This window comes from Pogona vitticeps, chromosome 1, assembly GCF_051106095.1.
Source record: "Pogona vitticeps strain Pit_001003342236 chromosome 1, PviZW2.1, whole genome shotgun sequence".
Classification (NCBI taxonomy): Eukaryota; Metazoa; Chordata; class Lepidosauria; order Squamata; family Agamidae; genus Pogona; species Pogona vitticeps.
In genome coordinates this window covers 7,926,762-7,944,566 of record NC_135783.1, presented here as the reverse complement: position 1 = coordinate 7,944,566, position 17,805 = coordinate 7,926,762, and the positions used below count along the sequence as shown (strand labels likewise).

At 44.4% G+C, this 17,805-nt stretch overlaps 1 protein-coding gene across 1 annotated transcript in view; it reads right to left on the bottom strand.

Annotated features, from left to right (window-relative positions):
* USP34 (ubiquitin specific peptidase 34) overlaps positions 1-15,051 on the bottom strand; it is a 120,981-nt gene extending 105,930 nt beyond the window's left edge. The window contains exon 1 of the mRNA XM_072986991.2: positions 14,889-15,051. Within this exon, the coding sequence (XP_072843092.2) occupies positions 14,889-14,931 (43 nt within the window). The 5' untranslated portion in view covers positions 14,932-15,051. The remainder of the gene's footprint in view (positions 1-14,888) is intronic.
* Between the last annotated feature and the right edge of the window lie 2,754 nt (positions 15,052-17,805).

Below are 17,805 nucleotides of genomic sequence, written 5' to 3'. Positions count from 1 at the left end.
CAAACAACGAAAACAGAAGCAGAGAGTAGATCTCCCTCAATGAAATCAATGAACTGATAACAGAAAATGCATACAGAGCAGGTAACTGGAATGTGAAACCAAACCTGTAGATCTTTAGACTTATGTAAGCTATTGCAACAGACAAAACATGCACAGATTTCTTCTCATTTTAGAGGTGAAGAGTCAGTTACTTAAGCAAGCTAGTGAATTCATGGCTATGCTTGAAGGGCAAGCAAAGAAAAAAATTACAGGTAGCATAATCAACACACAAGAAGGCATGCTACTCACCACTGCTATTGAAAAAACAAACAAACCTTGCAGCTGCCTATTCAAGAACAAAGCCAACACATGATGCTGTCTCCACCACCCTTTCTGCAGGCCACATAGCATAGCATAGGCATCGTTCAGTCTCGAGAGACCATAGTAACGTGCTCTGTATCGAGGAGTGTCCTCTCCAGAGCATGAAGCCTGGGTAAAGTAATATGGAGAATAGGCTGTTACCCAAGCAGCAGATCCCCTTTCTCAATGTTGCTGAAATGGTCCAATGGAAAGGCAAGAGCCAATACAACTGGTGAAGCAATAATACACTCACATCGTTTGACATGCATCTCCACAGTGGGTCAGGACCACTTGAGCAAAATCTGGAGAATGTGCTCCATTTCCTCACCAACAACAGAGGAGAGAGCATATGTTCCTAGATCAGTGATGGCGAACCTATGGCACGCATGCCACAGGTGGCACGCAAAGCCCTTTCTTCTGGCACACGACGAATTAGTGGCCCTCTCAACCGCCCTTGTGGACAGAAACCTTTTGAAGTGGCTGCAGCTGAGATTCCCCCTTTCTCTTCCTGTTCTGCGTCCGTTGCCATGATTCCTCCCCCTTTCTCTTCCTGTTCTGTGTCCATCGCCATGATTCCTCCTCCTTTCTCTTCCTGCTCTGTGTTCGTTGCCATGATTCCTCCCCTTTCTCTTCCTGTTCTGTGTCTGTCGCCATGATTCCCCCTGCAACTGCCACTTCTGGTACCAGTCTTCCGGGTGGCACGACAGCCACTGGTTTCTCTCCCCCCCCCCCATTTTGGGCACACAAGCCCAAAAAGGTTTGCCATCACTGACCTAGACTGATGTAGATTCTACACATGCAATACTCAGAAACGGAAAGGATCCTAGCATATAAAGAGCAGCTGGGCAGCTGTTTGAGCATTCCTTCAGATGCTGTTGGACTGCAAATTTCAGCAGTGGCAACCACCATAACCTATGATCAGGAAAGATAGTACTTGGAGTAACTGTCTGGAGCAGTGGTTCCCAATCTTGGGTCCCCAAATATCCTTTGACTAAAACTCCCAGAAGCCTTCATACTAGCTGTAGTGGCCAAGATTTCTAGGAATTGTAGTCCAAGAACATCTAGGGACACAAGATAGGAAACCACTGGCCTAGAGGGTTTGATTTTTCTTCTAATCATCCTTCTGACCCTCAATAACTATAAGAGAGCAGATTACAATTACCTTTGCCTCTTGGTTGACATGGCCCATCACAATGTATCCAGTTGTTGATTTACTTATCCTTCTCTGTCTAGTCTGCTAGAATATTCTTACCTGGCCAACTGAGAGTGCTGTCAGAAAGACTGTTGCCTCACTATTTTGTTAGTTTAGTTCACAAACATTAATATATTCTCCAGTTACTTACATCTTCCTCACAGTGACTCTGTGTATTATTTGCCTTTTGTTCCAACAAAGTAAAAGGTCCCTGGTTTGTGATGCCAGGAATGGTCATTGAACCCTCTTGGCCCTATGGTGGAAGGCAAGGAAGTAGCAACAAAGATGACTTTCACAAATAGATTGCTATTTTGTCCCTGTTATAGAAATTAAAGATCAAGGACAGGGTCCTCCTGGCCTATGGCACTAAGCATTGCAACCAACATTCCCTCTAAGCCGTGCAGGTGACGCTGCAACAGGCGTGCAGCAATTATTTCCTCCCACTTGCTACTGGAGCTCTGCACGCAGGGGGCAGAGCCAGTGAGCAGCACTTTGGAAAATTAGAGGGAACACTGGTTGCAACTATTGGTTGCTCATGTTGCAAGATGGCCACAGACTGGCCAAGGAACACCAGAAAGCACCCAGCCTAATGCTGTTAAGTGCCTACCACACCACCTCTGAATTGGCCATCTCTGTCCTCCTTTTCAGACAGGCTTGTATAAGCAATTCTGAATTAAGTAAGCCAATGTGGCTTTCTGCTTTCTTAACTCAGTCCAGCAAATCTTACCTCTTAATCCCCACATTCCTTTCTCACTTGCAGATAGGTAAAAGTTCTATACAGTATACTAATGATCTTGTCTAGAAAATCTGCAGTCTTAGCACTCCGTTCCCCATTTCTCAGAGACCTCCCATCCAAATTTCCCATTAGTTTTTACTCAATGTGTCCTTTGTCAAGATACAGACCACACCTTGCTTCAGAAGAACGGGGTTTATATTAGGTCCTGTGATATTCTTCCCTAACTATTTTAACTGTTTTAAACCCACATCGATCATTTGTTTTGTAACCACCTGTGAAGGTGTTGCCTTGAATGCTCCCAGCAGGCCATCTTGTCCTGCCCACAAGCCCAGGGGAAATCAAGTCTCCCAGAACACTCACTGGCAGGGATGCACTGACACAAGTAGAAGAAAGGCTACCATCTGTTGCAAAACAGATGGGGGAGTGGGAATAAGAGGGGTAGAAAGATAGGGCTCAAGGTAATCAGTAGAGATGAGATATTCATATTTGTAGATTATTACAAATAGCCTGGACCCAGAAGGACTTGGATCCCCAGTCCTGCGTCCCGGAACCAACGTGTCCTGCTCACTGCACCAATCTCGGACAAAGCCTGCTTGGCGCTGCTTTGCCTTCCTGTTCTTCTGGCCATTCCAGCCAGGAGGCAGGATGACAAGTCTCCCCACTCAGCTGCTGAGTGACAAGAAGAGCAGGAAGGCGGAGCAGCACCAGCCAGGCTTCATTTGAGTTTGGTGTGATGAGCAGGACGCTGGCTGCATGCGGTGCATCGCGACCCATAGTCTTGGTGTCCTTGCCATCCAATGGGAGCCACAGAGCCTACCCCAACCCGACTTGTGCTGGGGACATAAGCAGCAACAGGCATGACAAATGAGGCTCTGAGAGAAGCAGTATAGGGGAGCCCAGTCTCCATAACTTGCTTTTATCAGCCCTCCATAAAAGTACATCCTAGAATCGGGACTCATACTCCTGCCTGCTTTTCTTGACCGGGACTTTTGGGGATCCCTGTGAAATCACTTGGGCCCCAACTCAACTTACAGTGCCCAGAGGATTCATGCCGGAAACTCAATCCCCTTGGAACACTGACTCTGTGCATTTAATACAAGCTGCCAGGAGTGACCTAACCAGTCACTCAGAGTGCCCAAGGAATTTTTTGCTGAGGGACTCCACAGCTGCCGCACCCCTGGAAGGGGGGGCAGCAAGGCTCACACCACCAAATAAAAGCTGGTACCATTTAAAAGTAAACATTTTTGGGCTTAAAACCACTGTTGAAAAAGAAAACCTTTCCGTTGTTGACAAAGTTATACGACACAAGAGCCAAGCACAGCTTTGAAGGGGAGGAATTCCTTAAGTAGGAAGATGTAGTCCTAACAGACCTGGGAGGGCAGACTCTGACTCACCCTCATTTTAGTGGAACAATCTAGTTCACTGTGTTTCCGTTTTAACTTGCTTATCATCAAAAACTGATAAGGCCTTCATCAGTACAGTGTAGGTAAGACGTATAACCACCATGACTCAATACCCTGTTTCAAAAATAAAACTAGAAGCATGTTGGTTTTAGATACAAAAGCCATGGACTAAAATGCCCTCCACTCCTCCAGCAGGCTATGACATCAGAAGCTTTCTGTTTGATTTTTAACTAACCATAGCTTAGTGTTATCTCCAAAATTTGTACTTAATTTTACAGCATTTTAGTGGAAAAGGCAACTTTACAAAATATAGCTTGGCAGTTGATTTTTTTCCCTAATCATATTTTTCTAACTTCAGACAAAAGAGTAAATTATGGTGGGAAGGAGAAATAGGAAAAAGAGAGAAAGATTAGACCACTGTAACGTGCTCTATGTGGGGCTGCCTTTGAGGCTGATGCGGAAACTTCAAGTGGTGCAGAATGCAGCGGCCAGACTCCTTACTGGAGTGAGAAAACACCAACATATTTCTCCTGTTCTGGCCATGATGCACTGGCTGCCCATCCGTTTCCACATTGAATTCAAAGTTCTAATGCATACCTGTAAGGCCCTAAACGGTTTTGGACCTCGATACTTGCCAAGATCTACTCGGATCACCCGCACGAGTCAGGAGGTGAGGCTGAGGAGCCTGACGCCGAGGGAAGTCCGGAAGGAAAAGACTCGAAGCCGGGCCTTCTTGGCGGTGGCTCCTCGCCTTTGGAACAACCTTCCTCCGGAGATTCGCGAAGCCCCTACGCTGGGTACTTTCAAATGCCAGCTGAAAACATGGATGTACATCCAGGCCTTCCCTCCTGTCAACTACTGATTTCTTTTGCTTTGCTATTTATTATTTATTTATTCCTGCACTACAGTATTTGTTATTGTTGTATGCTAATGTTTTATTTTTTTAAATTGTTTTGATATTCTGTAAGCCGCCCAGAGTAGTAGAATATACCACATGGGCGGAATATAAATCAAATCAAATCAAATCAAATCAAATCAAATAAATAAATAAATAAATAAAATGAGAGTGAGCCGTCCCCTTAAGTAGAAGCATCAGAGAAAGAGGGAGAGAGAAAGGAGAGGGAAGTAACAGAAAAAGAAGGATTAGTTGTGAAAGAAAGTGAAGGAAAGGAGTCGAAGGAGAAAGAAGTAAAAGTGCAAAAAAACCACCCCAAGAAGTTAGAAGAAGCGATCCACCTAGTGGAGGATTTCTGTAATGCAGAAGAATATGGATGAGATAACCCCACCCCTTTGGCAGAGAGAAACGGAGGAAGAGAGAAGATGGCAGCAAGCAGCGGTTTGGATGCGACGCCTCGAGATGTCCTCAGCTCCAATGTAACTGCGAAAGGGCGAAGTTTCGAACCTATGGGGCCAAAACCAGTGCGTCCCATAACTTTCGACCATCAGCTGTTCGAGAACAGGAATGGTTGGAAGGGAAAAAGAGATGGATGACCAGTTTGTTTTGAATGCAGAGTAGAGGGCAACATACGTTGCGATTGTTCAGGGACAGATTGTTCCTGGTTCGGACAGAACCTGAAGACAATGCAGGTCCAAGGCTCTGAACGGAATGGCTGGGAGGTGGTAGTGTGGGTGAATGGAGAAAAGAAGAAAGCGTTGATAGATACAGGGTATGGTAAGACTCTTATACAGAGTCTAAAAGGAACAATAATCGAGGAAAGATTATATGTAAAGTGTATTCATGGAGATTCAAAATCGCATGGTATGGCCTGGGCTGACATAGATATATAGGGGGTACATAGAAGGTTGAAGGTGGGGGTTGTACTGGGATTATCAAGAGATTGTACCGGGATTATCAAAAGACATGTTATTAGGATGGGATTGGGTAGGGGCCCACAAATGATTGTGGTTAAAAGAAAGCTTACAAGGGGCATGTGAAGAACAAAGAAACGGAAGTAATTTTTTAGAAAATACCTCACAAGAACAAGCCCAGTTATGGCAATAAGATTATCTCACATTACAGAAAGCCCTAGGGGAGGCTCAAGAGGAAGGAGTGGTCCCGAAGGGTGACTCAGGTTTCGAAATACAAGAAGGCTTGTTATATAATGTAGACAAAGAAGGAAACCAACAGTTGACAGTCCCTCAAAAATGGCTGTGTTACAATTAGCTCATGATGTACCCATGGCTGGACATTTATCTACTCACAAAATGATGCCTCGGATAATGCAACTGTTTTGGTGGCCGAATGTGAGTAAGGAGGTAAAAGAATATTGTAAGGCTTGTGAGGAATGTCAGAAGACACAGGTGAAACCATGTCCCAGGACCCCTCTGATCCCCATGCCATTGGTAGATCAACCTTTTGAGAGAATAGGGATAGATACTGTAGGCCCGTTGATTAGATCAGCCGGAGGACATACACATATCTTGGTTATAATAGATTATGCTACCTAATATGCAGAGGCTATCCATTTGAGGTCTACCACTGCCAAGGTTTTAGCTAGGGAGTTAATACAAGTACTGTATTCTCTAGATTAGGTTTCACCAAGAAGGTTTTAACTGACCAGTGTACCAATTTTATGAGTCAGACTGTAAAAGAATTATGGCGTTTATTAGAAGTAAAACTGGTCCACACCGCAGTGTACCACCCTCAAACTAATGGCTTAGTAGAAAGGTTCAATAAAACTTTTAAGGGAATGTTGAGGAAGCTAGTGTTAGACAAGCCATGAAGATGGCATCTGTTAATAGCTCCTTTGATGTTTGCAATTAGAGAAGTACCCCAAGCCTCTACCGGGTTCTCGCCCTTTGAAATGATGTATGGATGGAATCCTAGGGGAATATTAGATTTGGTGAAGAAAAAGATGAGGCTCAAGTGGTAGTGCAACAAGCAATCGAAATGCGAGATCATTTGAATAGAGTAGCAGAGATAGCTAGAACATGATTAGAAAAAGTACAACTAGGCCAAAAGAGATGGTATGACTTGAAGGTTAACCCCAGACAATTTGAAGTGGGACGAAAAGTCTTACTCTTGCTACCCGCCAAGAACGTGACAATGTTTGTCAGATGGCAAGGACCTTATGAAGTACTCAGGCGGATACGACCGGTAGATTATGAGATAAAGATGCCAGCTAAAAAGAAGAAAACGGCACATTCCATGTGAACTTATTGAAAGAATGGAAAGAGAGGTATTGTGGGGGGAAGCAGAAGAAAATGGTTTAGGCCCTGAAGCAACAGGTTTGTTTACAAGTGACGCAAGAAATATCCTTAGGAGAGGAATTGAAATCTGACCAAATTGATCAAGTTAGAAAAACAGAGGAAAATTTCAAAGACGTTTTTTCTAACAGACTAGGATATACTAGGATGGTTGAGCATCAGATTATTCCCTCGCCACAAGTCGTAGTTAGGTCAGGAGGAAGGAATTGGCCGCATTACTTAAGAGAAACAAAGGACAGGAAGAAAAATCTCATTTTGCAGAACATGGAACAAACATCAGTCAGGCTCTAGGCCTATTGAAATGAAAAAGTATTTAAAAACATCAAAACCTATTACCATAAGAGCCAGGCTGATCTTTCAAGGTAGATTTAAAAAAAGTTAAATCATGATTTAAATCAATTTGATTTTAAGAAAATCATTGATGTTGTACACCCTGCTCATAAGGTACTTTCCCAAATAATTATGCATAGACTTTACTCAACACCGACAAGCAATGTGTGTGCTTAAACTTGTCCTGCTGGATATTACTGTAATTACTTAAACATAAACATGTGATTCATAGTACTCCGGGAACAGCTCCTAAGTGCAAGTTGTACATATGTCTCTGTTAATTAAATAACCACATGTATAGTTTACAAATTTTATCAGTATTTTGTAATCAGGAATGTGTCCCTATACAGGTATTCAGAAGTCAGAACTTGAAGAGCCATAGTGGAGCAGACCAGAGGTTATATTTGTATGATGGCCAGTTATATATGGAAGCTTACATGTAGTTCTGCAACAGCAGATAAGATGGTCTTATGTTTTACTATAAAAACACCCCCAGGTAAAGGTACTCCTAAATAAGCAATGGCATTAGCTGAAGCAAAAGTGATGGCACTTAAAAGGACTTTTTTTAAGACTTAAAATGCTTTTCACAGAATAACAGCATACAAATCTATTTCACAGTAAATTTATATCCACTGTGCACTGAAAAATGCCATGTCAGCATTCATACACCTTCTCTCTAAAGTAGATGCAGCTTGCTTATTTATTTATTTATTTATTTATTTATTTATTTATTTATTTATTTATTTATTTGATTTCTATCCCGCCTATCTGGTCTTATTCGACCAGATATTTCTATTTCTTGATACTATTCCACATTTTCATAGTTTTCAGATATGATGTACCTCAAAAGAACACTCCAGTAAGCTAAACGAAGAATTTGCAACAACCATTTTAACAATGAATGAAAGCAACTTCCTTTTGAAGAATCTAATTCAATCAAGGAGGGAGTTCATGGACAGACTGCTCATATTGAACCAATGGAGGAAAAGGAATGAGGATATGATCTACTTTACCCTAAAACCCAATGCAAGAAACGGCATACAGTGGTGCCTCGCATAGTGATTGCTTCATATAACAATGAAATAGCTTTGCAATGAAAATTTTGCGATCGCTTTTGGGATGTTCCCTATGGGGGAATTTCGCTTTGCGATGATCAGTTCCCTGCTTGGGGAACCGATCATGGCAAAGCAATGCTTTTTAAACAGCTGATCGGAGCTGCACGCTACTCCCCCCAGAGCTCCTGCATAAATAGGGGACGGCGGGAGGGGGGGAGCAGGGGCATTCCGGATTGGCACCTCTGGAGGAAAGGAGGGGCGAAGGGCCTGGCCCCGATCCCAGCACACACCCCTAGGGCGCTGAGCCAGAGAGCCGTCGCGGCGGGAGGCGCTGCAAAGGAGGAGGCGCCCACCCGGGACCAGGATCAGGGCGGCAGCGGCTGGATCGGGGGGGCGGCATGCCAGAGACCCCCTCCTCACCCCATCTGCGCCCTGCCAAGGAGACCAGGCATCTGGGGTTGGCTGGCTGGCAGTGGGTGGCGCGCCCCTTGCCGCCCTGGGCGGCTGCCTGCCTCCGAGCCCTCCTCCTGCCGCTCACCATCCAAGGAGGTCAGGCGTCTCCCGGGCTGGCTGGCGGTGGGTGGGGCGCCCCTTCCCGCCCCAGGAGGCTGCCTGCCTCCAAGCCCTCCTCCCGCTGCTCGCCGTCCAAGGAGGCCGGGCGTCTCCCGGGCTGGCTGGCGGTCGGTGGGTGGCGCGCCCCTTCCCGCCCTGGGAGGCTGCCTGCTTCCGAGCCCTCCTCCCATCGCTCGCCGTCCAAGGAGGCCGGGTGTCTCCAGGGCTGGCTGGCTGGCGGTCGGTGGGTGGGGCGCCCCTTCCCACCCCAGGAGGCTGCCTGCCTCCGAGCCCTCCTCCCGCTGCTCGCCGTCCAAGGAGGCCGGGCATCTCCCGGGCTGGTTGGCTGGCTGGCGGTGGGTGGGTGGCACGCCCCTTGCTGCTGCCTCTGAGCCCTCGCTCGCTGGAGAAAGACCCTCCGGCCCGCCTGTCTGTGCCCCAGGACAGCCCCAGCAAGGAGGCCGGGTGTCGTCCGGGGCTGGCTGGCTGGCAGTGCTTTGCCATGATCGGTTCCCTGCTTGGGGAACCGATCATCGCAAAACAATGCTTTTTAACAGCTGATTGGCAGTTTCAAAATGGCCGCCTGCTGTTTTCTGGGATGGATTCTTCGCTCTACAGCCACCAAAAATCGCCGCGCTATGGAGATCTTCGCTGAACGGTGAGTTTGAAGCCCATGAGAATGCATTAATCGTGTTTTAATGTGTTTCTATGGGCTTTTTATTTTCGCATTGCAACGTTTTCGTTTAGCAGCGATTTTGCTGGAATGAATTAACGTTGCAATGCGAGGCACCATTGTATTTTTTAAAAAAACATTTTATCATCTGCTCAGTTTTAGACCACAGTAAAATCTGGTTAGAGGCCATTACTAGATTACTAGAAAGCAATTCTCCTGTATCTGGCTTTACGATATTTGCAAAGTTAAGCTGGTGCAAAATGTTGCAGGCCGATTGGTACCTGATGTACATGCAGACCACATTACACCACTCCTACAGCCCTAAAACTGGCTACCAAACTTTTCTCCAGTCAATTCAAGGCAATTTCTCTTAACTATACTCCCCCAAACAGCCTGGGACTAAGATATCAGACAGACCACCCATTTCCATACGAACCTGCCCACAGAATATGATCATCACCTGTGACCCTGGTTTACGTCTCATTACCAAGAAAAGCTAGGTTTCTGGGAATGTAACACAGGGCCTCCCCTCTGTGCAGCTGATTATGGAACTCACTCTGGAAGGAAGTTGGATTAGTTAGAGGCTCAACTAGCATGTCTGCATTCCTGCCTTATAAACATAAAACATATCAATGTGCAGCCAAAACTGTGCTCACGACCTGGGGTTCAATACCAGGTAGCGGTTGACTCAGCCTTCTATCCTTCCGAGGTCGGTAAAATGAGTACCCAGCTTGCTGGGGGGGGGGGCAATGTGTAGCCTGCATAATTAACTTGTAAACCGCCCAGAGAGTGCTTGAAGCGCTATGGGGCGGTATATAAGCAGCACGCTTTGCTTTGGTTTGTTACACAGAGAATCTTAACTGAAGAGCAGATGTGGTATAACTCATGGCTAGTAACCCATGGAACTGCTGCGAAAAACATCCTAGAAAGGCGAAAACCCCTCAGCGTTTGTGAAAGTAAAAGAGAAATTAATCATCAGCTTTGGGGTTGATTTCATCTTCATGAGTGAATTCCTAACTTGATATTGCTTTGTGTTATCAGTACAATGTACACATCCTCTCTCACATACTTCCTCTTTGCCACAAGATTTTTTTCTCTCCCTATAATTGGTGTGATACAAACATGGCCTTGGACATTTGGCCTTGGATCTGGTAACTACGAATATGACAATTTCTCCTAACAGAAAAGAAAGAAAAGAAACAAAAACTTTGCTATGAAATAACTAAGCCCTAGAAAACATTCCTCCCTATACTTCACCAACTAGTGTTCTCTGTATGTACTGGACTACAGTTTACACCACTCTAAACCAACATGTTGACCAGGGAAGTATATGAGTTGCAGACTTTTGCAATTTACAGGAATACCAACTGGCTCTTCTTCTCCTCCGGACTGTGCTCACAAGTCTGTGTAATATTATAGTAAACAAAACTGTACAGCATTCTAGGATACATAACCTTCCTGAATATGATATTCCACAATGTTATGAATTTCTGTTCTCCAACCCTCAATGCTGTATGAATAGTACAGCAGGTATACCAGCTCCCAATAACTTATACTGCAGTGTTCAACAGTGTCTTGTATTTTTGTGAAATATTGTCCTTTTGAAACAAATCAGATGCATGTAAAAACTGATCTATCTGCTATTGACTGGGATTTCTTCCTCCTGTCTCTAACTCTTGTTTCACATTAAAAAATGGGAAGGGGAAACTAAGGCATCATAAATACAGGTCTCTTGGGGCATATCTCCACACTGCCACACCTTGCCTTTTCTAAACAACCCATTCTCCTGTTCTCTTAGTTGTGACAGAAATAATAATTTCCCAGCTTGCATGCAGCAGTGAGAAAAAGAGAAAATTCTGAAAAATAATTAGGAAATCAATAAAGGCACTGTTACTTATATGCCAACCATACATCTATGTGATCTCTTCATCTCTGAACTTTATGCCATAATACTGACATTCTTTTACTTCTATTTTTCCCATCTTATGCCAATTACTGCATGTATGTGAAACATATGCAAGTCATTTTCTGCATATTTCTACATACATAAACATACAAGTAGTTAAATGTCAAACATAAAACATGTATGCAGATATGTGCGCACACATTTTGTGTATTCTGCTTGGCACATACACCAATACTCTTTAATAAAGTTCGCAGTTTAATTTAGTCTCTAATTATCTTAGGACTCAGCTCCAGCAGTTTCAACAGAAGGAAGAGGAAATCCAAATATGCACAGCAGCCATTTCTGATTCATAAGACCTCATAGCTGATAGCTTTCTGACTGTTTTATCATTTTTAATATGACAGTAGAATTTAGATTTCTATCAATACTAATAAAACTGCTAAGCACTGAAGTTTCTAGAACACTGTCAAAGAAATTTAACAAAATAAAAAAATGTAAGAAAGAAAATCTCCTGCAATGCACAGCACTCAGCGGAAATAAAGGTTCTTCATAACTGCTCTCCTGTTCCTGTCTTATTTTTCCATAGTAAACAGAACACAGAGGATGCTGTGTTAAAATTGTTGTAACCAAAAATCATGTAATGTAAATTCTGAAGTTTCACTGACAGTACACTTTGCCAGATGCATCTAACTGAATCTTATCAGATTACATCTGATGAAGGGGGATACAATCCATAAAAGCTTCACACCAAATTAAACTTGCCCATATTTAAGTAGCCACTTAAGCAGCTTTAAGTAGAAAGAAAGAGGGGGAAACTCTTGATCCCTGCAACTCTCTAACATTTTATTCAGTATGTTTTCTAGCTTGCATTTCTTATGCATTGCTATCATTTCGCATGCTGTTACTATCTGGCCCCCACTCACTTGCCAAAATCCTTGATATGGCACGAATTTTAAGTCAAATGAATATCATGGTGACACTGTTACTGAGGTGCTGGCAAAGAGAACTGAATCCCCAACAAAGCAAAACCGAGTCCCAGAATTTTCATTTCCAGCTAGGAAGTTCACAGGATCATGACAGAATACACAAGTATTTCTTGTAAGCTGCCTTCGGGCATCTGTCCATGCTGCCCAACAAAAGACATGCCTCTCTAGACTGTGAAGTTCTGCTGCAATAAGTCCATTAACTGAGGAGTAAAAGCCACTGAGTACAGCGGAACTTACTTCACAGTAAAGATATACTGTACTGACTGACATTGCTAGTTGGAAAGTTAAGGAAAACAGAAACATAAAGCCAAGAACCAACTGTTATAACCTGAACAGCCAACAGTCTTTTCTGAATTCAAGATGCTGAAGCTGAATCTCTCATGCCACTTCTTAAACAAGTGTAACAACTGTTTTAAAATACTGTACATGAATATCTAACTACAATCCTATTTTTAAAAATAACCATCCTTTCTTCTACAAGCATTTAAAAAATTTTAGTTCAGGATGCTCAGTAAGAATGCTTCAACATTTAGAAAACAAAAATCTCAAAAGAAGCTTCTTTGCTTGCATAATTCTTATTTAGGGAAGTCATTCCAGAAGAATCTCCCAACACCAATGGCATCACATATAAAGGGATTTTCCCCCTTGTCTCTCAAGGTTGAATCTCTATCAGCCATAGCAAACAAGTCTGTATATAATCTTCTGGTAAAATTAATCATTGCCTGTAACCCAACAAACATTTTTACAAGTAATTTACTATGACAGCTGTGATGATTATTCATGAGTAGGTGAACACTGGCCATTATCATTATGAGCCACATCTAGTAAAAACAAACATATCAAATACTTAAAATAAGAAGAGCTAAAGGATGCAGCTCACAAATATATCAACAAGAAACAACAGTTACAAGTAAATAAGCAAGATAACCAGTCATGCAACTTAACCAAATGTTAGTAACTTGATGTTTTTGAATTTGACTTGTTTCTTTCTCTAAGGTTTAAATATAATACAAAGTACAAATTTTAATTGCATCTTTCTAGAGATTAGCAATCAAAATTCACATACAGATTCTCCCCCATCCCTAAAATATTATGGGTGATACATGTGCACTTAGATAAGTGACTTATTAAGCCTCACAACAGTTAATGGATGTCAGATCTGTAACACATCAGGGCTCTTTTTAAGACTAGCAACCACTTATGCATATTTTACACAGAAGCAAGGTTCACTTTGCTGCAGAAACAAGGCATTCTATTTCAAGATGAGTGTTCTACACAACTGCTTACTTAGTATAAGAGAAAATAAACAAGACTTTTTTATTTAATTTTTTGCACTCAACATCCCAGCGGGGGGGGGGGGGGAGATAAATGCCTGGGAAAAGATGTGATCTTGGGAATTGAAAAATAATTGAAAAAATGGTATGGTATTTACAGAACGGCAGATTTGGGGGGGGAGAGACTGGAAAAACCTAGCGGCCCCCTAAATATTCATTTTAAAAATTACACTGGGGCAAAGAGAAACAAGAATTATAGCCAATACCAAACAGGAAATGCATGGCTACTCCTCCATAGAGACCTCAGGTTTTCAAAACGGAGAGGTTACTCCAGTTCAAGTTTCCCTCGCCTATGGTGTCTTTAGGAGCAGACTACTGTACCATGAATGAGGTGGACAGAGGAGGTTGCAACTAGACCTCTACTCCTTCCATCTTCCAACATATATACAGGCTGCTAACCAGCAGACTGGCCTCCTGGCAAAGATCAAGGAGACCACAGCTGTGGGAGGACATATTTAAATGGAACAGGCATAAAAAGAGAGACTTGCAACTTTCTCCACCTCTCCTGATCTTTCAAGGGGGGGTTGGAGGTTGGTTGTGGCCAATAATATCCAAATCTGCCCAATCTGTAGAGAGGAGGAGAACGAAGCAATTGGGGGAGGGGATCGAAACCTATCTCCATCCTCTGCCATCCCCCTTCCTGGGCATGCATTTCCTCGAGAGTCGGTCCCAACCGAGTTCCCCACTTGGGCCCTGGCTGCCCGTTTGGAAAAGTCTGCAGAGGATGATGGCAGTTAGCAGCAGCAGCCTCCATCCGGGAATCAGGCCTTCCGGATCCTCTCCTTTCTTTCACAGGAGACGCCTCTCAATCCTTCCTTCCACACTTATAACACACACACACACACACAACAACGAGGCCAAGTAAGACTTGGGAGGAAAAGGGCGGTTAAGGGGAAGAAGACGAGGCACCAACATTCCCAATCCTTGCATTCTCTCCCCCTCCCAAAAAATATGCACAAACTCCATTTCTCTCTCTTTCCACCCCCCCCTGCAGTCGGGGCGTGCAAGTAAATAAATAAATAAATAGAGGAAGGGGGATCGGGGAAAATCCCATATATTCTGATTCCGTCCCAATCACCTCCTTGTTTTTCTCTCCCTCTCCTGTCCTTCCCTTTTTTCCCCACCCCACCCCCCCAAAAAAATCCCCCCTTCTCTCTCTCGCCCCGGGCACTTACTCTCGTTCAACACCTCCAGCAGCTCGGCGCAGCTCTCACACATTGTTCATTCAACAACAGCAGCAGGCGCCGCCGCCGCCGCCTCCCGACCATTGATTGATCCGCTCCCGGTCACCGCTGATTGATTGATGGGAGGGGGGGATGAGGCCCGGCGGGTGGGGGAGGGGAGGAACAGGAGGCCGGTGAGAGGGAGGGGGGAGGGAAGAGGGGCGGCTGAGCGTGACAAGGAGGCGAAAGGGGAGGAGAGAAGGAGGAAAGAACCGTAAAAATAATAATAACAATAATAATAATTAATCCAGGTGGAGGAGGAGGGGGGGAAAAGGAGGAGGAAGAGAAGGGGAGATGGAGTCGAGGGGGGGGAGGGCGGTGAGAAGGCGAACCCGGGGGCGTGAAAGTGGTCTGTGGGGTTGGGTGTGGGTGTGGGGGGGGAGAGGAAGAGAGGCTGAGGTATGAGGGAGGGGGGAGGCCGGCTGCCCAATGCCAATGAGCCTGAGGGACGGAGGAGGAGGAAGAGAAGGCGAGTCCCCTCACTGGCTCTCGAGGCCTCCACACGCCGCCATTTTGCTGAGGGAGGAAAAAAAAAGAGGAGGAGGAGGGGATTGCACGAGGGAAGGCGGGAGGGGAAGAAGGCGGAGGAGCCAGGCGACGTGCGCGGGAGGGGAGGAGGGAGAGAGGAAGGCGAGGGGGGGGAGCGCGCGCACGTACGTACGTAAAGGATGTGCGTGCGTGCGTACGGACGGACGTGCCTCGCGTCGGGTGTTTCCGTGAGGGACGGAGAGAGAGAGAGAGAGAGATGGAGCCAAGGGGGTTGGGAGGGCAAAATGGCGGCGCCTCTGGCTCCGCCCACTCACCGCCTCACGCGCGCGCGCTAGGCGGGAAGGGCTGCGCTTTGCCGGCCTCCTCCTCGCCTCAGTGGAAGGCGACGGGGCGGCAGGAGGGAGTTTGTGAGGGCAGAGCTGCCTTTCCCTCCCTTTTTTTTCCTTCTTCCTGATTTGGGAACTGTTGTTGGGGGTGGAGGCGGGTTGCCCCAGACTGCGAGGAAGGAAAGCAGCGAGGGGCGCCGCTTCCTAGCCTCCCGTCGCTGTTTTGCTTCAGGGTTGGTACGGTTTTGTTTGAGTTTTAACTTTTCCCTCCCTTTTAAACGGGTGAAAAAGACCAGGCAGTCCCGATGCGGATGAACAAGCAGCCGAGGGAAGGAAAGGAAAGCGACGCTGGGCTGACTAGTTTGAGCTGGAATGGAGGCGCGCCTCCCCCACATACACACGTTCACTCGCGTGCCGTCCCTCCCTCTTTCCTCCTCCTCCTCCTCCTCCTCCTCATTATTATTATTATTATTATTATTATTATTATTATTATTATTATTATTATTATTATTATTATTATTATTATTATTATTTCCCTCTTTCTTTTCGGCTTTCGCAGCCTCTTTTTTTTCCTCCCCACCATCCCTCTCCCTCAGGTCCCAAGGCTGCGGTTAAAAGCACAGGCGACATATATATATATACAGTACTGTGAAGGAGAGAATATATAGATACTGTATATCTATATATATCCCATCCTTCACTGTACACACACACAAGTGGAATATAGATACACACACATGTGTGTGTATGTATATATATGCATATATGTATGTGTATATGTATGTGTGTATATGTATATGTATGTATATATGTACATACATAAACAGTATGTGTGTCTATATTTCATGTGTGTATGTGTGTGTGTATATATATATATATATACACACACACACACACACTGTATATATATGTATGTATACACACACACACACACACACACACACACACACTGAAGGATGGGATATATATATATAAATATATCTATATCCTCTCCTTCACAGGATGGATGGATGGATGGATGGATGGATGGATGGATGGATGGATGGATGGATGGATGGATGGATGGATGGATGGATAGATAGATAGATAGATAGATAGATAGATAGATAGATAGATAGATAGATAGATAGATAGATAGATAGATAGATAGATAGATAGATAGACAGGCCTCCCAAGGGCTGTCATCCCTTGAAGTAGACATACTGTATATATATTCCATTTTTATCCTGCTCTCGTTAGTGTCACAGCAGTACTCCGGGCGTGTTACAACTTGTAAAATAGAAAATAGAAATATTAAAACCTATAGCGATGTTATATTAAAACTGGTAGCAATAACCCTATTTAAAAAAAAAACAGATGGCACCGACTAATGTCAGTGAGGATGGAAGAAAAGAGAGGAGGGAAGAAGAGGAAGGTAGAGGGGGAAAAAGAGAGGTGGGAAGGTGGTCAGCGGAGTTGGTGTGGAAAGCCTGCCAGCAATGTTTGTTTTCTTGCCATTTATGGCTGGCTCGGCTTTAGCGCCAGCACTATCCTACAGACTCGCTTACCCATCAAACTCAATGAGTCTTACTTTTAAGTAGACACCAAACTTGGGGCACCTTGGGGATCCCAACCTAGGTGCTGGTGTTTCTCCCTATTTTCTTAAAAGTGTACAGTATTTAAAAATTCCTCAGGGCAAACAACTGTTTCCCAGTGGAAAAGTACGTACATAACTGGTATTTCAGTCCTCATATTTTTTTTTCAATCCTAATTTTTTTCCCCTTCAGCAAGAGTATTGGCGTCAAAGCCAGTCACATGTCAAGAGCATAGACCCTTAAAGCTGGGATGCTCATTTTGTAGTAAATTGTACTAGGACGGGTGCTGTGGAAATCATGGGACTAAGGCTAGGCTTCTTTCTTTGCTGAGGAATCAGCCTGGCCAAACAAAACACCTCCATTAGAGAAAAAAATAAAGGATAGGTCTCCTCTCCTTGAATGAGTTGTAATTTTATGCAGAATTGTTTTCTCACCTGTTGAATTTTCTTATATTTTGTTAAGTTCAAAGTATTGTAAGTC